At 42.5% G+C, this 24,880-nt stretch overlaps 2 protein-coding genes across 3 annotated transcripts; one reads left to right on the top strand and one right to left on the bottom strand.

Moving 5' to 3' along the window:
* Positions 1–710: 710 nt before the first annotated feature.
* On the bottom strand, positions 711–8,531 carry LOC311485446 (uncharacterized protein). 2 transcript variants are annotated; one of them, XM_084540854.1, is made up of 6 exons: positions 8,452–8,531; positions 7,612–7,893; positions 7,121–7,153; positions 6,489–6,545; positions 2,797–2,886; positions 711–2,496 (listed from the first exon to the last, which is right to left on the bottom strand). In XM_084540854.1, exons 1-6 carry the CDS (start codon positions 8,507–8,509, stop codon positions 2,477–2,479), a joined length of 540 nt encoding a protein of 179 aa, XP_084396980.1. In that variant the 5' UTR covers positions 8,510–8,531; the 3' UTR covers positions 711–2,476. The 2 variants fall into 2 exon arrangements, with proteins under 2 accessions (XP_084396980.1, XP_084396981.1); XM_084540855.1 differs by lacking the exons at positions 711–2,496; positions 2,797–2,886 and adding an exon at positions 6,182–6,233.
* A 3,267-nt stretch (positions 8,532–11,798) lies between these two features.
* Positions 11,799–17,188, top strand: LOC311492192 (low affinity immunoglobulin gamma Fc region receptor III-like; the record flags this gene model as incomplete). The annotated part of the gene is made up of 5 exons (XM_084550399.1): positions 11,799–11,820; positions 12,329–12,595; positions 13,099–13,356; positions 14,010–14,144; positions 17,127–17,188. 5 exons carry the CDS (start codon positions 11,799–11,801, stop codon positions 17,186–17,188), a joined length of 744 nt encoding a protein of 247 aa, XP_084406525.1.
* Positions 17,189–24,880: the final 7,692 nt, after the last annotated feature.

Here is a 24,880-nt window from a genome sequence, read left to right as displayed (position 1 = left end):
ATGTCTATGTTTTAAATGTCAGGTGGGAGAATGTTCCAAAGGCGTGGAGCTAAGTGACAGGATGCTCTAGAACCCATGGTGGACATTTAGGCAGGTGGTGCAATAAGCTGGGTGGTGTGAGGTGACGAGGGCACGGACAACAATGGCGGTGGTGTTCTGGGTCATGCAGCAAGAACACACTGCAGATCTGTCATCTGCAGGAAGCCCAAGTGTTTTGTCAGTTATTGGGTGCTAGTTGCTTCTGACTGAATGACAAATTGTGAACTTCTAATAATCTCTGTGTGGACAAACAGTAACTGATTAAATAATCATGTTTTGTTCAATATCAGGTCCTGAATATGATTAAACCCAGAACAGAACAGTTCAGGAGTAGTGTGCATGTAAATAAAGGCTGTGGTTCAGCACCATGAAAGTCTGACCTCAGCCACAATGTTAAAAGATGTAGTGGCTTGTCTCCAAAGAGGAAGTTGCGTACAGTTCAGACAGGAAGATGATAAAACTCTACGGGTTTAACAATAACACAGAGAAGAAATTAATCCTGATCGTGTCTGACGTTCGCTCCGGTTTCAGTTAAGACAGATCCAGGGTTTGACTCAAAACCTTTTTAATGTTGATATTTCACAAAAATCACCCTAAAAAAATTCTCCCATCACATGATTCATTAAAAACACATTTTATAAAATGCATATGACCATAGAGAAAGTGAAGAAATATGATAATGACAATAATGACAACAGATTTAGAATGAAATAAAAGGGTTAAATGAAACAAATACGTTTAAAATGTAATAATATTTTCACATTACATTTGATCCTTCATTCATTATTAGAGGACGTCACAGACTGATAAAAGGAGTAAACACACAGACACAAATTAGTAAAATAGCAACACACTACAATCAAAAATCTGAGCTTAATAAACCTGGATATCTGTGAACAGTAACAGAAAACAATCTCCTCAACTGCTCCCTGAGTTAACACCTGTCTCTCATTGTAGAGTGACACATAAACACCAATAAGTACGGTGGTAGTGTAAAGTTCAATCAGAGAGAGATTAGTTTTCTCAGGTCTGTCCACACAACACAACAACACACCCATCATTTATTGCCTCCATTGTGCCAACTCAAACAAACTCCTGCACACGTACTCATTCGTGTTATTATCTTATCAGACTGATTATCAACTGTTTCCACCTAAGATAGTTTCACTTGTAACAGCAGCCACTCTTAATGATTGACTCCAGTCCCAGTGATGCTCCTATTAGGCCTTTAAGCCAGCAGGCACCAAAGCAAGAGAAACTGGATTGTTCTCATTGTTATCAATCACTAAAAAATGCAGATACAGTAGAAAAAAAATAAAAATCATAGAAAAAAAACTTTTCTTTTTGAGTACATTTAAAATAAATTAACTTGCTTGGCACAAAGACCAGACAGACGTGATCAGATATTCACCACACAGCAGAAACTAACTCAGTGCAATTATTCAAATACTTCAAATAAAACTTCAACTTTATCTCCTACGTCTCTATTTTTACAGTGATCTGCCAAAATCAGCCTAGAGCTGCATCACATGCCCAGTTTGTTCAAACGTGTAAACTGTTGGCTCAGTGAACTCATAGTAGTAATAACAAACAGAAGCTTAAACGATTCATGAATGTAAATCCAAAACATCTTGACTCAGATTATCTTTCTCTGCTTCACTTTCTCTCAGGGTCTCCCTTCCAAACTTTAAAAGGCAGCAGCACAACCAGTTTATTTTAGCATTCATTCTAACCCATCCTAAACCTAAACTGGTCCTCACCATCTTTTCCTGGCCCTAGCTCGGGGACGACCCTGAATGTAGTCTCTAGTGGTAATGACTGAAACATCCTCTGATCCTGGGGATCACTACAACTGATGATGTGTTCCACAACTTGTGGTTTCTAAATCTGAGTAACCAAACTAACTCCCCCGCTCTTTATCCAGATCCACCAGATTGGTCTTTCAATTTTTTTTAACTTTGTCTACTTTAAAAAGATCCACATGCAAGCTGATGACTCTTGAGTGACATGTGCCGGCCCATGCATGTTCCATCGATTATATAATTTCAAACCCCAAATTTAAAAAAACTCGTAAAACTTATTTGGTCTTTGTTCACATTAGATATTCCACTTTTCCACAGTGTGTCTCCAGACTTGGTCACAGCTGAACAATTCATTCTGCAGCTTTTCAACTTCGGAATTCTGATGTGTAATGATTTATTGTATCTCCCTACTTATTTCAGTAGGCTCAAAAATATAGGCAGGCTGATCACATGAGGATGGTGAAAGGCAGCAGCTTGGTGTGTGCTGGCTGGTAAGACTGGAGGCAGCCTTGATTCCACAGTTTCAAACCACAAAACACCTACAGCACTAATGGGACGGCTCTTGATGTCTGATGTCTGTGTCGTCCATAAGATAATCTTGTAGGGGTATTTCCTCACGTCGCCTGCATTGGCATTTAAATCACGCCTTGTCGCCCTTGTGTTGAAAAGAAGAGAAAACAAAGAAGCCACAAGACTGACGGTCAGAACTGGGATCTGATTTTATGCTTCACACAGACTTTGATCAAACTGAAGTGCTGCTAAGAGCTGACTAACTACACTGAAAACAGCAAAACTTCATTTTTTCCACCTTACTACATCCAACCAAATGTTAACGTCATCATGGCTGTAACTGAGGAAACTGAGCTGAATAATCAGGTTACTGTGGATAGATGTTTCACATAGTGCACATTATGTTTAATGTCAAGATGTGTGGAAGAAGAAATGGGCAACTTACCTTTACATTTTTTGACAATGATGAAAACAACAACAGCAACAACAGCAACACCACCAACAACAGCAACAAGTATTATCCAAATGTTGTCATCTGGAACAATGTAAGAGATACCGAGTTGAGTCCAGGGAGATGAAACAAGCTGCAGATTTTAAGTATTTCTAAGCTTCCATTTGTCATATCGACACTTTTTACTATTGACAAACTATTAATACACTTTCTATTTCTCACTCTTTTTCTTACTGAGCTGTCAGACATACATCTTGCGGAAAGTTGTTAGAACTACTCATCCTCCACACTCTTCCTCACCCTCCTCTTTGTGTGAGTCAGCAGTTGCCACTGATCTCACCAGCTCCCCCCGTAGGCCATCCTGGCGCAGTACACTCCCTATCTGTACCATCATATCCTCCAGCAGGCCTGTTCTGCCTTTATTTAGACGACCTTTTAATCATAGTCTACTCCGCTGTCCTCCACACAGAGGCTCTGGTCGTATGTTCAACTACAACTTTTCAACTCCTGACTCTATCCCATCCATCTGGTCCTGCTCACGAACTGCAACTTCCTCATTACGTCATCACAACAAACGACAAGTGCACCTATCAAATCTCCGCCCCCTTCCTCAGTCCTCACAACCTATCATGAAGCAACGTCACCTGAAACTGGCTCTGCTCAACACCCGCTCACTTAACAATAAAGGTCTCATTCTGAACGAATTCATAACTGACAATAACCTGGATTTCCTCTGCATCACTGAAACTTGGCACAAACCTCTGGACTACTTTTCTCTCAACCAGACCACACCGACCGGATACACCTACATGGACAAACCACGATCTGAGGGGCGGGGAGGTGGTGTAGCAGCGTTTCACAGGAAGGACATTAAAACATCCACCATCTCCATCCCTGCTGCTCGCTCCTTTGAACACCTCACATTCAAACTCTCTGGTCCCACTCCTCTGGTCACTGCCATCATCTACCGCCCTCCCAAACCAAACCCCTCCTTCCTCTCTGACTTCTCTGACTTCCTCACCCAGTTATCTGCCATCTCACCTTCCGTTCTTCTTCTGGGGGACTTCAACATCCACATTGACACTGACTGCAAATCTGCCACTGAATTCCTGGAACTGCTACACTGCTTCGACTTCACTCAACATGTCAACTTTGCCACCCACAGCCGTGGTCACATCCTGGACCTGGTCTGCTCCACTGGTCTCACCTTACATCACCTCTCCAGCGTCAACCTCAACATCTCTGACCACTTGGCAATCATCATGGACATCAACATCCCCATTCCCACCGCTAAGGATAAACGGACAATATCTTTCAGAAACCTCAAATCCATCTCCCCTTCAGCCCTTTCTGCCTCTCTTGCTAGTAAAATATCTGCCTCCCCCTCTCTGTTAACTGACAATCCCTCCGACCTCACCAAATTCTACAACAAAACACTCTCCTCCTGTCTCAATCAGCTAGCCCCCATCAAAACTAAAACTGTCTCCTTCACCCACTCCGCCCCCTGGTACACTCCTGAACTACACAAAATGAAATCACAAAAACAACAGCTTGAAAGACTTCACAAGAAAACCGGTTTAACTGTCCATCTACAAGCCTAAACAGATTACCAGCAGTACAAGGATGCTCTCAGTACTGCCCGATCCACCTACTACTCTCACCTCATTCACTCTGGCTCCACCGACCCCAAGGCTCTGTTTTCTACAGTAAATAAACTCCTCAAGCCCAGCGACAATACCTCCAACTCATTCACCACTGACAAATGCAACTCCTTTCTCTCATTCCTCCAAACAAAAATCGACACCATTTACAACAACTTGTCCTCCTCTCCTGCCCCCACGGCCTGCACTCCCACTCCCTCACCTGCTCCTCCCCTCCTCACCTCTCAGCCTCTGTCTCAGTTCTCCCCCGTGTCACCAGGGGAGCTGCCCAAAATTATGATAGGCATGAAAACCTCCACATGTGTTCTGGATCCCATCCCATCTCACCTCATTAAGGACTCTTTACCAGCCATCTCCACACTCATCACAGAAATCATCAACTCCTCCCTCAGGTCTGGCTCAGTCCCCCGTTCACTCAAACTGGCTGCTATCACACCCAACCTCAAAAAACCTGGACTCAACCCTGACATCTTGTCGAACTTCCGGCCCATCTCCAATCTCCCCTTTCTGTCCAAAATACTGGAGCGTATTGTCGCCACACAACTCAAAGCCCACCTCTGCTCAAATGACCTGTTCGAACCATTTCAATCCGGTTTCCGTTCCCAACACAGCACCGAAACAGCCCTCCTGAAAGTCACCAATGACATCCTCCTCTCCGCAGACTCCGGCCAGCTCACCATCCTCATCCTCCTGGACCTCACTGCAGCTTTCGACACCATAAATCACACCATTCTCCTCTCCCGCCTTGAGTCCTCCCTCGGCATCACTGGCACTGCACTCTCCTGGCTCAAATCATACCTCTCAGACCGACAACAATTCATCCACATCAACAACTGCACCTCCTCCACTGTTCCTCTGTCCCAAGGCGTCCCCCAGGGTTCGGTGCTTGGTCCTCTCCTCTTCATACTTTACCTGCTCCCCCTTGGCAACATCATTCGCCACCACGGTCTCCATTTCCACTGTTATGCTGATGACGTCCAGCTTTATATCTCCACCAACTCCATCACTCCCGCCACTCTTTCCACTCTCTCCAATTGCCTCGCTGACATCAAATCCTGGATGCAGACCAACTTCCTCAAACTAAATTGTGACAAATCAGACCTAATCATTATCGGCCCCAAATCCCTCAACAACACCACAGACAGTTTCCGCCTCACCATCGACAACTCCACCCTGTCTCCATCCCCCAACAGTCGCAACCTCGGAGTCATCTTTGACAGTAACCTCTCCTTTGATCATCACATCAATCAAATCACCAGAACTGCCTTCTTCCACCTCAAGAACATTGCCCGACTCCGTCCATCACTCTCCTTCTCTGCTGCTGAAACCCTCATTCACGCCTTCATCACTTCCAGAATTGACTACTGCAACAGCATCCTCTATGGCACACCATCCAAAACTTTAAATAAACTTCAGTACATCCAAAATTCTGCTGCACGTCTGCTCACCCACACCCACTCCCGTGATCACATCACTCCTGTCCTCCAGAAACTCCACTGGCTCCCAGTTCCACAGCGTATTCAGTTCAAAATCCTCCTCCTCACACACAAAGCCCTCCATAACCAGGCCCCCTCCTATCTCACTGACCTGCTCCGTCGCTACAATCCATCCCGCAGCCTCCGTTCATGTGACGCAAACCTCCTTACTCCACCACTCAAGACCAAGCATCGAACCTGGGGCGACAGAGCCTTCTCTGCAGCTGCCCCCTCCCTCTGGAACTCTCTCCCCAAACACATCCGCGACTGTACCGACCTTCCTACCTTCAAATCTCTGACAAAAACACACCTTTTTAAAATTGCTTTTAATGTTTAGCTCAGTTTATTGTGTTTTTCATGTTATATTTCACATTGTTTTGCTAATTTGATGTCCTTTTTATGTAAAGTGTCTCTGAGTATCTTGAAAAGCGCTTTTAAATAAAATGTATTATTATTATTATTATTATAATCTGATATTTTATAATAATGTAGCTGAACAACTGCAAGTACTGTAATCTGTGTTTTCTGGAGTAATTTAGAAGGTACTTACTATTATTTGATGAGTTGGATGGGGGTGTTGGAGTTATCTGAGTAGTGTCCTCCCCTTCTGTTGACACAATAAGCATCACATTTACTTAGCAGAGACACTTTTTCATTTTTCTTTAATTTTGCTCCATTGCCTAGAAGTTGTTCTCATATAAAAACCTGTGATTAAAATTCCAGACTGCTATTAAGGTTTAGGTATTTAGGTTTGACCAGAGGGAAATTACAGCACGTTCATAATTCCTTCATGTCAGTGCACCATAATGTTTGGGGCCGAGGTTTGTCCAATGGCTTCATTAGTGCAGGTTAATAAGGCCACACCCAAAAAACATATCGTTATTGTAGATTTAACTGTGGATATCAGCAGGTAAATTCTTACAGTGTCTTTTTGTCAGATCTGCTTAAGTTTACCAAAGTGCCTCTAAATGCACAGTACAGCCCTTCATCCTGCAGCAACACAAATACCCCGATCACACTGCTAAAGCAACAAAGTGAGCCCTCAAAGCCAAATATGGGCTAACTTCATTATGTCCAAGAAATTAACAAGTTTCTTAATATGGACAAATAGGCTAAGTCAAACATGATTGTTTAAACAGGGGTATCAATATATGTACATACAACACATGAAAACATATTTACCTTGTTTCTTTTGGGTTTTATTTGAATGAACAGCTATGAAAGAAAAAAGAAAAAAAAGTTACAACCAAGCACTGTTTTCAAAATTATTAGCTATTATGTTGGTGCCTGAATTTCATATACACACACAGAGTAATGCTTAAAACAACTATCATGCCCTTCAGATTCTTCTACAGTTATGCATAAAACTAACTCAAAACATCAGCTGAAGCCCTGAGAGTAGACAAATATCAAGCAAATACTGGAAACAAGGAGGCTCTCACTGATATGAACAAATGATTCATTTTCTTCAATAAACATCCACAAGTATAATATTTCATTATTTTGAGTGGGTGCTCTTTGTCTACTCTCAGGACTGAAAATCTAGCAATGGGTTGAGTCATTTTTATGCAGAAAAGTAGAAAATTCTGAGAAGCCCAAGTTTTTCAAGTGGTACTGTGTGTATGTGTGTGTGTGTGTTTGTATATATTTATATAATAAAATTGTTTGCTTACCAAGCTCCCAACATTGGCCAGAGCAAACCTCCTTATGACATAATTTATACTTCCCTTCATATAATTCTGTCACTTTCAGAAACTTCATTTGTCCATTGCTGAAAGTTATATTTATTTTGCTTTCTCCACCTTTCTCGTCCCGAAAGTGTCCTTTATTATAAGAGTACAAATCGATTCCATCTTTGTCCACATGCCATGGCTCAGACATATTGTTGACAGTAACATTAAGCTGTACATCACTGCCAATAGCTGCCTTTAATGAAGAACACGTTTTATGGTCATCTGCAAGTTTACAAAAGGTAGACCAGTTTAGAAGAAGTCAAAATAATTAAATTAAATACATTTATATAAAATATTTATATTTAAATAAGACAAGACAAGGCTATTTCATGTTAAATAAGGAAATTAATTAAATTAAAATAAAATAATTAAATAACATCAATTGAAATGAGACTCGTGAGAGAATTTCAGAAACTGAAAAGATATGTTTCTGGATAGAGGTAGGCCTTTTAAGCAGCAGTTTCTACGCACTTAAAGCTGCCCACTTGCGATCTCATATCCCACATGGGATCTTAACGCAAGGTCTGGACAGGCCCTTGGTTTCATTTTAAAAAATGTCTCTAAACACTCTCTCGCATAAAAGTTACAATTAAGTGCGTTTCAAATTATAAATTTTGGTTTCTTGAGGAGAATAATAAACGGTTTCCGGTAGTTGGGACCGGTGGCTGTTAATCCTGTCACTTTCTGAGCCGCCGCATAGTCAAACAATAAATAGCTAGACAACAAGGAAACACTGATACAAAAGTAAGTCTACGTTATTACCAAGCTGCTTCTCCTCACCTGGATCTGTGGGCGTTATCTGAAGAAAAAAGATGAACATCATAGTCGTGATAGCCATTATCCTGCAGGCTCTTCTAAGATTAAAGTTCATCAGGAAGAGGGCAATAGCTAAAATGAATGACATCGCTTCCTACATACCTGTGGGTAGGTTGTACCCATAGACACCGGCTGGACTTTGCCGCCCTCTGCTGGATGCTTCGCGTAACTTACATCTGGGTTATGGGCGACATAAGGGAAATATGGGAGTAGTGAGAAGGATGGGTAGAAGGGGTTAAAAAAATACTCTGGAGAACTACTTGTAAAAGTAAGTTGAAAATAAAGTAAGATTACATTAAAATAAAATCTAAGTAAAACTCTGGTAAAATGAAAATAGTATCAGCAAAAAATGTACAGAGTTAGCATATGAACAAATGTACAAGAAATAGAGATAGAAGTAAATATATATTATATACATAGGGTTGATAGTAGGGTGCAGTAATATCAATTAATGTTAATAACACAGAGGTATCTTGTTGTTGTCCAGCTGCATAGAGTTTGGTATGAATGACGTCCCGTAGTGTTGACTGTGGGAGTGGAAATTTCAGGACTGGTCTTGACTGCTCTCATATTTATAAAAATAAATAAATAAATAAATCAAACCTTCTACTTCTACTGGTCACTTTATACTTTTAACAGGTCACTTAATATTTTTAACATAGTTTATAGTTGTATAAAACATTTTATTTCTAGTTACTTTCTATTTTTTATATAGTTTTTGTATTGTATGTTCAAAGTATGTTACTGCTACTGGATGCTTGAATTTCCCTCAGGATTAATAAAGTATCTATCTATCTATCTATCTATCTATCTATCTATCTATCTATCTATCTATCTTTCTATCCATCTATCCATCTATCTATCTATCTATCTATCTATCTATCTATATCTTGTTGCACAGGTGGCATCCTATCCTACCACAGTACCACGCTGGAATTCACTGAGCTCCTGAGGCTGTGTCCTTTCTCCTCTGCTCTTCTCCCTGTACGCCAACAGCTGCACCTCCAGTCACGAGTCTGTCAAGCTCCTGAAGTTTGTGGATGACACCAAACTCATCGGGCTCATCTCAGGTGGAGATGAGAGTGCTTACAGATTGGAGATTGACCGCTTGGTGACTTGGTGCAGCCGCCACAACCTGGAGCCGAACGCCTCCAAGACAGTGGAGATGATCGTGGACTACAGGAAGAACACAGCCCCACTCCTCCCCATCATCCTGTGTGACTCTACAGTCAACACTGTGGACTCCTTCTGTTTCCTGGGCACCATCATCTCCCAGGACCTCAAATGGGAGCTGAACATCAGCGCCCTAAATAAAAAAGCACAGCAGAGGATGTACTTCCTGCGGCAGCTGAAGAAATTCAACCTGCCAAAGACAATGATGGTTCACTTCTACACTGCCATCATTGAGTCCATCCTCACCAACTCCATCACCACCTGGTACGCTGCAGCCTCTGCTAAGGACAAGAGCAGACTGCAGCGTGTCATTCGCTCTGCTGAGAAGGTGATTGGCTGCAGTCTGAAGTCTCTCGACGAGCTGTACGCTTCCAGGACTCTGAAGCGTGCAGCTAAGATTGTGGCCAATCCCTCTCACCCTGGACACGGACTATTTAACAGACTCCCCTCTGGCAGACGGCTGCGATCCATCGAGTGTAAGACCACTTGCATGGCGAACCGTTCTTTTTCCATCCGCAGTCCGTCTGCTGAACAATGCCAAGCCCCCCCCATGAACACATCAAACCCACTACCATCCCACAGTAAATGTTCTGGTGGAATATACATATATATACTGTGTATATATTTTTGTATTTTGTTGTATTTTTATATTTATATATCTGAGAGCAAGTTTCTATATTTATTCTATGATATCGTTTCTATATTTTATTTTATTTCATTTTAGGCGTAACAACACCAAAGCAAATTCCTTGTATGTACGATCATGCTTGGCAATAAAGTCTTTTCTGATTCTGATTCTGAGAGTAACCTATCTTTTCACAAATGTTTGTAGAAGCAGTCTGCATAGGTGCTTGATTTTATACTCGTGTGGGCATGGAAGTGATTGGAACACCTAAATTCAATTATTGGGTGAATACTTTTGGCAGTATAGTGTACTTATAGTGTCATAGAGCGTATAGAGAGCGTGCTACACATCAGAAACTCGCTTGATTTTTTGGGGGGACAAACGTTAGGAGAAGTAGTCTTACCCCTGTTCACACCTTGTCACTGCAGATTCTGACTGACAATGGGTTGTTTGAGTACCATTCAGCGTTCACCAACCACAGGTGAGTGTCTGGTTGTTAACAGACACTAGTCGTATGATTTTCAGCTGGACACTACCCACAGATGTTGCTGTTTAAACCCCCACTAACCTTTAGAGCTGAAGACTTGGATGGAACGTCTTTAAGAACCTCTGCAAGTCCAGTTGCCTTCCTTTAATGGTTTTGGACACACCATGACCTGGATAACTGAGAACCTTTACAGATATTTTGTTTGTGGTTGTTTGCAGGTGTCTGCAGTATCAAATATTGTCTTGACGAAAGACAAACACACTCACCCTGCCACTTATAAGCCCATAGCCGAGCACTGACTAAAGACAAAGTTTTTAAAAATTAATCCATTTAGTTTTAGAGGTGTGATGTCTGGGGCTGTTTTGCTGGATCCAGGGCCGGTGACTTGTACAGAGTGAGAGGCATCCTGAACCAAAACAGCTACCACAGCATTCTGGTGCACCATGCAATACCCTCTGGTATGCGCCTAGTTGGTCAGAGGTTCATCCTACAGCAAGATAATGACCCAAAACACAAGTCCAAGCTATGGCAGAACTACCTCAGGAAAAAAGAACAAGATGGTAAGCTTGAAAACATGGAGTGGCCAGCGCAGTCTCCAGACTTAAACCCCATCGAGCTGGTTTGGGATGACCTGGACAGAAGAGTTTAAGCCAAGCAACCTAGTGCTACGCATTTATGGGAACTTCTACAACAGGGAAGAACTTTCTGAAGAATATTTGATTTCTATTGTAGAAAGAATGCCACGAGTGTGTTCAGCTGTTATATCTGCCAAAGGTGGCTACTTTGCATATTTGTTCTATGCTTTCATTTCAGAGTAAAATGAGGCACTAAACTGAATAATTTTCAGTAAGAAAATGGAAAAAGTGTGGTGTTCTAAAACTTTTGACCAGTAGTGTATGTAATGGGTTATCTTTTGTTCTTGCCTTGTTTACCTTGCTTCCTGTTTCAGCACAGGATGTGGTGATGGTGTGGACTGGCTGAAAGAGAAGCGAGAAACACAAACATCATCGACGCCGAAAGACGATCATGTCGCTCTGCCTGGTGATCAGTAAGAAACTTTCCTGTCTTTTCCACATATTTCAGCTTTGTATCGTAAAACCAAATGAAATGAATAATCTGCCATTCAAGAATGTTGGTTGCAAAATTACACAACATATTTTCATTATGTAATTATAAAATGACTAAATGGCATTAAATGAAATGTAAGAACGCTTAAAATGTGTATATCTGACACTTAGAATGTCTTGGAGGTAGACAGATTATTTAACCCATTGCTCTCTTTTTAATGTGTTTAATTCAAAACATCACACTTGCTATAGTGTTCAGTGGTTGTCCTTTGCAGAACGTATGCCATGTATAAAACCTCTGCTGTAAACCTAGACTCTTTCTTTGAAATGTAAAGCTGAAATTCTTCTAAAAAATATGATTTCTCCATAATCTGTGTCATAAATGTCCAGTTCTGAGAGGAAAATCAACAGCAGACTTTCTCTCATCGCACCTAAATGTACCTTTATGTCAATGAAACATTTATTCCATTTCCTGGTTTAAACCCACAGCTGCTGTTCTGAGCATTAGTCCTGGTAGACTGCAGTTCTTCTCTTATGAAACCCTGACTCTGAGCTGTGCAGTGCCTGGTAACCCCAGTGACTGGACAGTGAAGAGAAACACCTCCTCTGGATCTTCTATGTCATGTGCGACCGGCTGGGGTGACTTTGAGGGGTCATCCTGCACCATTCAGAGTACCTACTCATCAGACAGTGGAGTGTACTGGTGTGAGTCCAAGAAGGGGGAGTGCAGCAATGTCCTCAACATCAGAGTGAACAGTAAGCTTTGGATGCCAAATGTTTTTTGACATCACACGTGTTGAGGTTAATCAATGCATCACAAAGGACTAATGAATGCTAGTTACTTCCTAAACGCACGGGCCATAATGGTTAGGCTCATCTGTGTATTTCAGAAATGTCCGATTAAGGATGTTAGGTTACACGGTGAAGCAGGGATGACCGGACACCCTCAGAAGACCCATGTCCATTCTCTGATGAGTCACCACAGGGGAGACCTACACATTATTAGGAAAGTGGTCATAATGTTATATATGTGTTATTAGACATGACTGTGTGGTTTCTCAGGTCATGGTATGAAAGCTGAAACAACATGAACTTATAGATTTGTAGAAGATGTTTCATCCAAGTCTTCAGTTCTAAAAGACTGGTGGGGAGCCAGGATTTAAATAGGAACATATGTGGGTGTTGACCATCAGAAACTCACATGACTAGATCTTCCAAAACAAGGTCCAAAGACCATGGTTTGTCTTTCTGTCTTTCAGTTAATCGTGTGATCTTGGAGAGCCCTGCACTTCCTGTGACAGAGGGAGAGAAAGTGACACTTCACTGCTTCTACAAAAAGAAATATGAGAAGAATGTTTCATCAGCCTTCACTACTTCATTCTACAAAAACAATGTTTTTATCGGAACTCAGGCTGAAGGGAAGATGATCCTTCCAGCAGTGTCCAAGTCTGATGAAGGTTTCTACAAGTGCAAACACCCCGAAGAAGAGTCACCACAGAGTTTTCTGGCTGTGATAGGTGAGAATGTGTGAAGGGTCATTAGCTCTATAATCTAACAGCATCATTAATCTTTAAAATAAACTCAGTAGCTGAAAGCGACCAAGTACGATTAGATGCTCCATGAAGGTACTTAATATATTAATTTTACAGGAGGAACATTCATTCCTGTGAGCTACTTGGAATCACAAGACACAAAATGTGTATGGGGAAAAAATTGTTAGATTTATTTAAATGACATGGTTTAATCACGCATTTTTAATCAGTCTCAACGCTCAGTCTCAATCTCTTTCTTGTTTCTTGCCCATGATTCAACCTGTCAGGCAGTCTTTCAGTGTGATATATGTCCGTGTTTACTAGTAGCAGCTTGTCTGAAGTCTCTGATCAGCAGCAGAGATGAGCTCATTTCCTCCAGCCTTGTGGTCTTCAGACCCAGCTAGGGCTTCCTCAACAGACCTCACTCAGACTCACTTCTACTGAAACTTCAATCATTTGCAGAGCAAATTATATAGATATGAAAATTATTATGAGGCCACTTTAATGGCTCAAACAGTTTGGTCCGTTTTATTCTTTAGAATTTTCCACAATCTCAACCTTATCTCCTATGGCTTTTGGTCCAAAAAACACTTCAGTTGATGACGCATGAACTCAAACCTCAAATGTTTCTTCCTCAGAGGGAGCTCCTCCTCCTCCTACTCCTCCTCCTCCTTTCACGTCGCTGATGAGGCTGGTGTGTGCGATCCTGCTGTTCATCCTCTACACTGTCATAATGGTAGTGTGTATATACAAATATCGGCGGTGGGCTCAAGGTAAGAACATTTCTGAAAACAATAATAGCTCTTATCGTAAATAACTCAAGTCCCGTATCAGTAATAATTTCAAAAACAAACTACTTGTCAGACAGGATAATCGATCGGTCCCATAAGAAACATGCAGCTCTGCCGTTTAGAAACATTCCGCTCTGCAGATCAGATCTGGTTTCTTTTCCATGCTGTGTGATCAGGTTAAAATATTCTCGTCAGAGAATGAGTGCATGTTGAATCAACGCTAAAGTGCTGAATCCATGCATACTTGTATTACTGGCTGATCATGTGAGTGTAGGCATTGGGTCACTACCAAGTACCATCAGCGGTTGTTGAGCTTGTGATGACACACATGGAATCATTAATGATTTTACCACCAAATGAAAGAGACTTGAAAAGGGAATCATGTGACGCAGTGCAGAGGGCCACTAGCAGACGGGACAAGACATCCAGCCTGTAGAGCCTTCATAGACGACATCACCGTGATGACCCCATCCAGCACCCTGAAGGACAGTGGAAACCTTAAAGCGACCACAGTCCAACTGAATGGTTGGTTGAAGAGAATTGACAGCAGTTTGCTGCTGGGCAGGTTCAAGGTTTGGTGCTTCCAGTATGGCATCCTACCAAGACTCCAGTGGCCATTTCTGTTGTATGACTTTCCACTAACCAAGGTCGAAGCAACAGAGAGAGCGTGCAGCAGGTTCATCCGGAAATGGCTGGATGTCCCCCCAGCTTTCAGTTCAGTTAATCTCTACAGCAAGTCTCCAAAGCTCTGTTTACCATTCTCCTCAGTTGGGGAAGAATTCAAGGCTGCCAAGGCAATTGCAGCCTGTACACTATGACTGTCCAAGGATGAGAAAGTCTGGCATGCAAGCGATGCCATCAAGTGCGGCAGGAAGTAGAAGCCACAGGAAACGGTGAAGGAAGCAGAAGCTTACTGGAGGCACCAAGAAATCATTGGCCTAGACCATGGAAGCTACAGCGCCAGGTGCTGGAGCAAGGCCAACCCCTGAGGAAGAAGGGGACTTGTGATGCAAAGCGTCCGGGGACAGCAGAAGAGGACTATCGTATTGAAGCAGTGGGGCTGGCCTCTCTGGGCCTGGATTTCTGCTGCACGCCGTGGCTGATCTCTTGCGTGCTCCAAACAACTTGAAGATTTGGGCACGGAAGAGGACGCATCCTACAGTCAGTGCGGAACCAGTCTTTGCACCTTAAACCACATCTTGGCTGGATGTCCAAGGGGCTTACAGATGGGCGCTACAGGTCCTTGCGGAGATTGCTAAATGGACTAAGCTGCAGAGAGTCAATGCCGACAAACATCAGGCACCACCACCCAGATTCACGACAGATTCAAGACCTTCCACACGTCCAGGGTGTTGCACATTTAAAGGGAAACTACTGTTTTTTACAACCTAGACCATATTTCTGGCATAAAATACGGTCATTTACTCACCCATATTTAGATATATACATGTAGTTTTGCAGCAGATAATGCGTTATTTGGAGGCTGCGTTTCGGTGCCGCGTTTCGGTTTTGGGGCACCGAAACGCAGTCTCTTAATAACGCATTATCTGCTGCAAAACTCATTTCACCAATATTTTGTTCGTACGCAAGTGCTATTCCCCGTTGAGTCCGGAGTTACCTGTTATCATCCTCCGGGGTTTGTAGATTGACCTACACACCCTGGATGATGTCTTCTGGCCTGTATGATGTCATCTCTGAGCACCATGCGCACCCGCGACAGTCAGCTTGTTTACCTGTAATTTGCTACCACAAGAGAACTACAAGTAAAAGAAAGACCAGCCTTTCGGATCAATTTGTCGATCCTACTTATGTCCTTTTTGCTGGTGCTGCTCCCCCAACAAACCACAGCAAAGTACAGGGCGCTCAAGGCAGTCTGGTAGAACATCTCCAGCAACTTGCTGCATACATTGAAAGACGTAGGCTTCCTCAGGAAGTAGAGTCTACTCAGTCCCTTCTTGTACACAGCATCACTGTTGTCCCTCCAGTCCAGTCTGTTGTTCATGTGGACGCCCAGGTACTTATATTGGTCCACTACTTCCACATCCAGGCCCTGGATGGTGATGGGCACTGCAGGTGTCCTCTTCCTCCTGAAGTCAATGACCAGCTCCTTGGTCTTGTCCACATTCAGGAGTAGGTGGTTCGCCTGGGACCACTCTATAAAGTCTGCGTTCAGTGTCCTCATGTCCATCACTAATACACACAACCACTGCAGAGTCATCAGAGAACTTCTGCAGGTGGCAGGACCCAGAGCTGTACTGGAAATCAGAGGTGTAAAGAGTGAACAGAAATGGAGACAGGACAGTCTCCTGTCATGCCCCCACATTACTGACAACAGTATCAGACAGGGAGCCCCCCAGCCGCACAAACTGGGGCCTGTCAGACAAGTAATCAGTAATCCAGGAAACAATGGAGGAGCCGACACCCATCCTGAGCAGCTTCTCACTCATCAGATAGGGCTGAATGGTGTTAAAAGCACTGGAGAAATCAAAGAACATGATCCTCACAGAGCCCTTCCCACCATCCAGGTGAGAGTGAGCACGGTGCAGCAGGTAGATGACAGCATCATCCACACCAACATGAGGCTGATACGCAAACAGAAAAGGGTCCAAGACAGGGGTCACCAGGGGTCTCAGCTGAGCCAGGACGAGTCTCTGCAGGACCTTCATGACATGTGACGTCAGTGAAACCGTTCTGAAGTCGTTGAGGCCAGATGGGATGGGATTCTTGGGCAACGGCACTACACAGGATGTTTTCCACTGTATCTTCTCTAACTCGTCCTTATCTCCAGATCTGAAGGCCTGCTGTTAAAAGGGAGTTTTTCCTTGCCACCGTTGCCTTCAGGCTTGCTCTGGGGGTTTCAGGCCGGGTTTTTGTAAAGCGTCTTGAGACGATTTGTATTGTTATTGACGCTATATAAATAAAATTGAATTGAATTGAATTGAATTGCTCCTTCTTGTTCAGCAGATCCTTCAGATGGCTGGTGGTCCAGGGCTTTTTGTTTGGATAACAGTGGACAGTCCTTGTAGGGATTACTGTATCCTCACAGAAGTTGACATAGCCTGTGATACAGATCGTCATGCTGTCTATGTCGTTCCCGTGGGGCTGGCAGAGCACGTCCCAGTTGGTGGTTTCAAAGCAGTCCTGCTGAATGTCGCTAGCCTCCACACTCCACCTTCTAACTGTCCTCATGGAGAAAGGCTGTCTCTTTGCTGCAAGAACAGGATTTGTACCATGTTGTTCACCTGTTGTTGAATGATAATTACAAATCTGTAAGTTTAACAGTTAATCATTTAGTAAGTTTCAGTTTTGAAATGGTTTAATGTCACTTTGAAATATCCACATTCTAGTTGTTGTTCTCTTTCCACTGATAAAAGCTACTTCTGTTCTCAGTTGGAAACTTTCTTCTGTGAAATCTACCCTGCTGTTTTCCTCTGTGGTGAATGTGGTTGAGTTAACCTGGTTATGCTTTCAACACAGCGGCTTCAGATTTCATATCAGTCCAGTTTGGCCTCATTGGTGAACACAGTTTCTATGGTGATTGACCTAAATAAAAGCAATGCTAATGACAAACCGGAAAACCAGAGTTAAGCTTAAACACCTGGACTACTGCTCTCACTGTGTGATACAGGCCACAGGTTGTGGCTAAAGAGATGTAGTCAAAAGAAAATCAGTCACTGCAACAGTACTACAGGAACAAAAGGTCAAAAGCAGGAAGAGAAAGAGCAGCAAAGCTTCCTGGTGCCCTGATGAGGCTTTACTCAGGCCTCAGGGCAGGTGATATCTGACAGGTGTGGCCGAGCCGTAATGTAAATAAGTTCATTGGCGTTCACGCTGTTTTTGTTACATTAAGTTCTTTTTAAGAAATAAAACGCCTCCAACAAACATGTCTTCTGTTCTTCCTGCAGCTCGAGCTGATGCCAAAAAGAGAGCTTCTGATCATCTGGTGCTGGAATGATGAGTCCTGTTCTCTGCTGGGACAGAAGAAGAAATAGTAGAAGAAGAGTATTTTATTACTTGGAATAAACCAATATTCTAATTATTTATATTTTATAATCTGTTAGCTATGCTTACATGTGACACATTTAATCGACAAAAGCTGTAATGTGTTTGATGGCAAGCCTTTTATGTAAAGTATATTATTTGCATTTCCTCTCTCAAATGTAACATGTGTTCTATTCTTTTATAAGCTTCCAACAAATGAGTTAATAAATAAAAATACCTGCATATTTTTATTTGGTTTCTTTCTTTTTTTTCTGATTTAACTTCTTTATTGACTTTTCTTAATATTACAAGCGAGTTTAAGTACCAGTAGCATTTTAAGAAAAGTGTAAATATTTGGTTTCTTTCTGACAGAAATGTTCCCGTTGGGTCGGACAGACCTAGAGATATTTCAGCCTTCATCAAAGAGTCAGATGAACAGAAAAAAAAAAATCAAACTAACAGATTTGTGCATTACAAAAATGTTCACTAGGTGTGATAGCTGCCTCGTTCAAATTCAAACTTTTGGTCGATTAACAGAAGAAAACTTTATCAAATAATCACCCTCTAAAGGAACATCTGAAACCGGTGTTTGAAATATATCAGTTTGGATGTTTTCTGCTTTTATTTATTTTATTAATGAGCAGTAGCTTTGACCTGGATATCAGCCCTGTGAAGCCTTGCTGGTTGAGGAGCCTTCTTCATCGTCTTTTCATTGGTGTCTGTCGCCCCTTTGTGGTCATTTAGGTATAAAACATTTTATTTATCACTCAACATCTTCGATGCAGTAAGTTTATGTGGGACTATGTGGCTGCAGCAAGCTTGACATTTAAAACAAAACATTAAAAAACGTTCCAATGAAACAGATAACGAACCATTTACTGAAAATGATTCATTACTGCATTAAAGAATGTGACAATATAAATCTTTAAATCTTGAACTCATGTGTTCAGGCTCTCTTGTTTGTTACACTCATTGAACCCATCACAAATTGACTTCAGATTTAAGGAAACATCTGTGTCCACTAGAGTTTACAAGACCTTTAATAATTGTGAAATGGATGACCCTTGAGCAGCTGGATGATGCCGAGAAAAGTAACAGACTCCGGTTTCTCAGTTTTCGTTACATTTATTTAACCCAAAAGCAACATAGCAGCAACAACCAAATCAGACCTGCAACACAGACAGATTGTAACTGGCGCATTAAGTGCTAGGCGTGTTCGACTTCATGCAGATCGTGCAGATCTGACTTGACGTGATGCATGCTGGGTAGAACAAGTTCATTTTAACCAATCATATTCGAGGTCTATGAGCATAACAACCCAGCATGCATCACGTCAAGTCAGATCTGCACAGATCTGCATGAAGTCGAACACGCCTATTGACACGACACGGACTGGACAGGTAAGTGTTAACACAAACAACTCACTTCTTTCGCTATTGCACCAGACTGCTAGCCTGGCTCCGCCTGCCCACGTGCTTCCGCTCATTTGCATTCCCTACAGTACTCCGTCTGGAATAGCTTGATCCGCTAACGTTTACTCCGGCCAACTGGTTGGCGGACCAATCAGCGAACAGAGGGCGGGTCTGAGAGCGATTACGTTTCAGTTGCGCGCCGAGTTTGAAATGTTTACACGAACGGAGACGGATATACTCGAAGCCATTCGCTCCGTTGTGGATATGCTTCCTGGCATTACAGCACTTTTATTCCAATTTCGCGTCCTTAATTGCAATGGGGGATGGTAGAGTAGCGATTTGTTTACTTGTTGCGTTCTTGAAAGCGGAAGTACGAGGCAGCAGAGCCGGAAGGCTCCGGCGCATAACATACGTCATTACCAAACGTTAGTGATTGGTTAAAGGAACTCCGATGATTTTAAACCTCAAACTGTGCCCTCCCACCAGGAAATAAACGTTTGCCAATGGAGCTAGGCCAGACTCTCTGCGAAGTCAGAGTGTCTGGTATCCAGGCTACCAGACGGCACCCTTACCACTTAACGATCTTGCACCACATTTCTTTACAATTACTCCTGCCTGCTTATGGTTTACTCTTTCCAATTATACGCACAATTTTGGCGGAGCTTCCCTCTCCTCTTGCAGGCGGAGCCGAGTGCTCACCTGCCCGACGGCACGCAATCATCCATGGTCACGAGGAACCTAAAAGCTCTTTAAACATGCAACAAATAAAGTTATTTAAATATCTGTACCAAAAATGTGCAAATAAGCCATGTGCAAAATGTACTGTGCAAATCTTGGCAAAGAAAGTGCTATCGTGACTAATGTGCAATTATTGCAGTAGCTCAAGTTGTTACCCATGTGCAATGTTTACAAGTAACGAACTGTGCTTCGTTACAATATTCATGTTTATTTTGTTCTCAGATGTTTCTTCATTTTCTTTGTTTCAGGGTCTTTTGGGATGTTCATCTTTTCACAGAAGCTAATTTCTTATCCCTTTGAAACCTGACCTACAATAAACAATAGTCAATTATTTAACTGAAGTGATAAAAACAATAAATAAATAAAATTCCACATATTATTTTGTTTCGTATCATATTTACTCGCTTTTTCAATCAATCAGTCAATCAAATTTTATTTATATGGCACCTTTCATACTAAAAGCAATACAAAGTGCCTCACAGAGGCTAAAATCAGCAAAGACAAAACACAGGCTAAAAACCCTAAGGACAAAACTCAACCCTCCCACCTCAGAAATAACATATAAATATATAGTCTCAGCTCACATTACCCGGTATTTATTATTTTATGGCATTTAAGTGTTTGTTGAGTGTATTTATTTTGTGTTCATTTATTTGGGCAAATGTTCTCTTAGAACATTTAAAGAACAAACTGTTCAGAACGACAAAGGCTTTTATTTGGACTCAAGTCTCTTCCAGACCAATACCCAGATTTCAACACGAGATGTCACCATTTGATTTCTGTGTGAGTATTTTCAGACACAGCTGGTGAGATCAACACTGCCTGTTGCCACCTGGATTTCACTAAGCAAATAAGTACGAGCCTCCTATTGGATAATTACTTCATGGGTGATTATCTTTCAGCTGGCAACAAGTTATTTAACCCCAACTGATGCAATGAGTAGCTTCTCATTTCTTAACCATGTTGAAAGACGGATCTCGTGGTCGTGGAAAAGATGTTAGTCTGTTTGAGAAGGGTCAAATCATTGGCATGCATCAAGCAGAGAAAACATCTAAGGAGATTGTAGGAACTACTAAAACTGGGTTAAGAACTGTCCAACGCATTATTAAAACTGGAAGGATAGTGGAGAACCATCAGGGTAAGCAGTGCTATGATCTGGGGTTGCTGCAGTTGCTCAGGTCTAGGTTCAGCAACATTATGTTGTTCAAAGAATGAGGTCAGCTGACTACCTGAATATACTGAATGACCAGGTTATTCCATCAATGGATTTTTTCTTCTTCCCTGATGTTCACGGGCATATTCCAAGATGACAATGCCAGGATTCATGGGGCTCAGATTGTGAAAGAGTGGTTCAGGGAGCATGAGACATCATTTTCACACATGGATTGGCCACCACAGAGTCCAGACCTTAACCCCATTGAGAATCTTTGGGATGTGCTGGAGACCAACCAGATTTCCCCCCTGTGGTATAAATAAAGGATTGTCTTATTTTATCTTGTATTAACTTGTCTTATCTCATCATATCTTATATCCTAAAAAGGATGCCGTACCACAATCTTAGTCATGTGGTCATGATGCTAGAGGCGGATCAGAATGAGATCATGGGTTACCTGTGGTTTCATACTGTCATTGCTGATGAATCATCTCAAAGTAATCCTCATGATCATGAGCAAAATTGGCTCTCCTGGGTGATACCAGAACAATCTTCACTGTCACCAGACAAACATCCACTCCTCTCCTCCTACTGCTGCCTTCACTGACCTCCACACTGTTTTTTTTTTTTTTTTCTTATTTTAGTGTTAAAATTAAAAATAAAGCAGCGGTTAATGCTCTTCTCTGTTTTATCTTGTTTTTAAATTAAACATACTTGGCTTATTGGTTAGTCCAGATGAAATCTAGGGTCTTTATTGCGTTTACAGATTTACTGATAGTGAGGTTAATTATTATTCCATGTTCAGCTGGTCTCTTTTTAGGAAGAACTTGAGAGTAAACGGATTCCTATTAGAAAGAAAACAGCTGAAACCATGGAAACTATGACGTGCAGACCTGCCACGCAAACACGTGACGTAAGACGTAAGTTAAAGCCTGTGCGTACATGACTCATTCATTCAGTCGCTGTTCGGCTTCAGGCATAAGTGTTCTCCTATGATGCGTCTGTCTAAATCGGAGTTTAAAGGGTCTTTTTACTCTTTTCCACTCTGGGCTTTTACCATCTGCTTGGCCTCTGTCGCTTGGATACCCGTTCAAGGTAAAATAAATAAATAAATAAATAAATTTTTAAAAAATTAAGCAATGAAATGCTTGAACAAATGCGTACAGCTCTGAGAATACTGCACTGAAAACTCTATAAATAATCAGAAAGTCTAAGTCAACATGTGTGTATTGTTCCTCTATACTCTGTATTCAAGGACACAACGATCAGGATGCTGCTTAATAACTTTCTTTTATTATTTCTTTTTCTCCTCTTTACAGGTTATGACCTCCTAACTAGTGCGCCACCTCCTGGCTATAACCCACCATTACATCTCCCCCTTTTAGATAAAAGTTAATCTGTTTAGCAGAACCTTTTATGAAAATGAAGTGCATTAAACAGTATAGCTACTTCTGAATTTCGTTCCATTATCCATAACATCACTTAATGACTTTCCTAGAATCATTTCAATGGAAGTATAATCACAGGAACTAACAAAATACATTTTACAGCTAACTAACCCTTTTATAGCTTTTAATCTCAGCTGACAAAGTAAGAATGTAACTCTTCACTAGAACATTTTACTTTTAAACATACAACATCGTTTTCAATTGTCCTTCTTTTCTTAACACTCTTATAACATTTCACTTATGCCCCATGGTGTGAACTGTGTGTGTGTCAAATGTTCATAAGTCCAGTCTATCAGGAGCCTTGGACAGTCTCCCTGACCTAGTTATTGTTCCATCGTGAATCACCCTGTCCTGTGGTGTTGGGGGCACTGGTACTTCCCTGAGGTGGGACCGGTTGCGTCGCAGCCGTCCTCCATCTTGAGTCTCCACCTCGTAGGAGCGTGGTGTTGTTGCAGGACCCACAACTGTCCCAGTAGTGTGTGCGGGTCTGATCCACACCTGTTGACCAGGCTGAAGAGGTGGCAGGGTTCGAGTGCGGTGTCTCTGGTTGAATGTCTGTTGTTGTTGCACTTTTAATGCTGTGTCTTTTTCCTTGAATCTTTCCAGATCCGGCCACTGTGGTTGAAGTTGCTCTGGAGACACTGGGACTGGTGTTCTAATTCTCCTCCCCATCAGAAGTTGAGCTGGGGAGCTCCCATGTGCCAGTGGAGTGGCCCTATAGGCCAACAGGGCTTTGTGGAAGTCTCCTTCTTTCATTAATAGAGACTTGACTGTTCTGACGGCCCGTTCCGCCTCCCCGTTGCTGCGTGGGTAACGGGGGCTGCTTGTCACGTGTGTGAAGTCGTACTCTCGGGCAAACTGTGCAAATTCGTGACAGAAGAACTGTGGGCCGTTATCTGTGACAAGCACCTCTGGGCAACCAAACCTAGCAAATACAGCTTTAAACCTTGTAATAGTCTGTTTTGCTGAGGTGTTTCCCTGTAGGCTGCACACTTCGATGTAGCGTGAGAAATAGTCTATTATGACTAAGTAGTGTCCATTCTGCCACTGGAAAAGGTCTGCCGCGACCCTCTGCCACGGCCTGCTTGGCAGATCTGTTGTGAGCAGAGGTTCCACCGGTGCCTGGGTTTCACGTGCACAGACTCCACATCTTTCAACCATTTGCTTCACTGCAGATGTGATGCCTGGCCACCAGACTGACTCACTTGCTCTGGCAAGACATTTGTTAACACCCTGATGTCCTTGGTGTAGTTTGTGCAGGATGTCGGGTCTCATGCTGTCAGGGATTATAAGCCTCTCACCTTTCATAAGCAGTCCTCCCCCATCATGCAGGACTGACCTTTCAGGCCAGTAAGGTAGCAGCAGCTCATGCACATCTCGTCTGTGTTCAGGCCAGCCTTTTGCAATGTAACGACCGAGACGTTTGCATACATTGTCTGAGGTTTGTGCTGTCTTAATCTGTTCAAGCTTCGTTGGTGTGGCTGGCAGGCTTCCTACGATGCTGTCCAGGTAAGCTTTGCACTCCTTTTCCAGGTCTTGCTCGGCCTCTGTGGCTGTAGCTGGAAGCGGCGCTCTGGACAGAGCATCAGCTGTTATCAGGTTTTTACCTGGGACATGGATAATGTTGAAACTGAACCTGAGCAGCCGGAGTCTGAATCTGATGATCCTCGGCGGGAGGTCATCCAGTGATCTGGACTTCAGGAGTGTTATGAGTGGTTTGTGATCAGTTCTTATGGTAAAGTCCAGGCCACTTAGGTATCCTCTCAGGCGCTCGCAGGCCCAGGTCACGGCCAAAGCCTCCTTCTCTATTTGTGCATATCTTGATTCGGCTTTAGTCAGGCTTCTGGAAATGAAAACAACAGGTTTCCACTCACCATCCTGTTGTTTTTGTGTCAACACACCTCCCAGCCCATATGAAGAGGCATCAGCGGAAACCACAGTTTCATGTTCTGGACTGTACTGGGCTAACACTGTCTCTGACGCCAG

Source organism: Chelon labrosus, assembly GCF_963514085.1.
Source record: "Chelon labrosus genome assembly, chromosome: 1".
Classification (NCBI taxonomy): domain Eukaryota; kingdom Metazoa; phylum Chordata; class Actinopteri; order Mugiliformes; family Mugilidae; genus Chelon; species Chelon labrosus.
Note: the sequence above shows the minus strand (reverse complement) of the source record. Positions and strands in the feature narration are given on the sequence as shown.

Bases quoted from the DNA above. Each gene is read 5' to 3' on its own strand.
- LOC311485446 (XM_084540854.1), bottom strand. From the start codon at position 8,509: ATGGCTATCACGACTATGATGTTCATCTTTTTTCTTCAGATAACGCCC. The intron at 7,154-7,611 runs GTAAGCAAACAA...TTTCTTTCATAG, and splicing joins TGGCCAATGTTGGGAGCTTG to CTGTTCATTCAAATAAAACC. The intron at 6,546-7,120 runs GTAAATATGTTT...TTGTGTCAACAG, and splicing joins TAAAACCCAAAAGAAACAAG to AAGGGGAGGACACTACTCAG.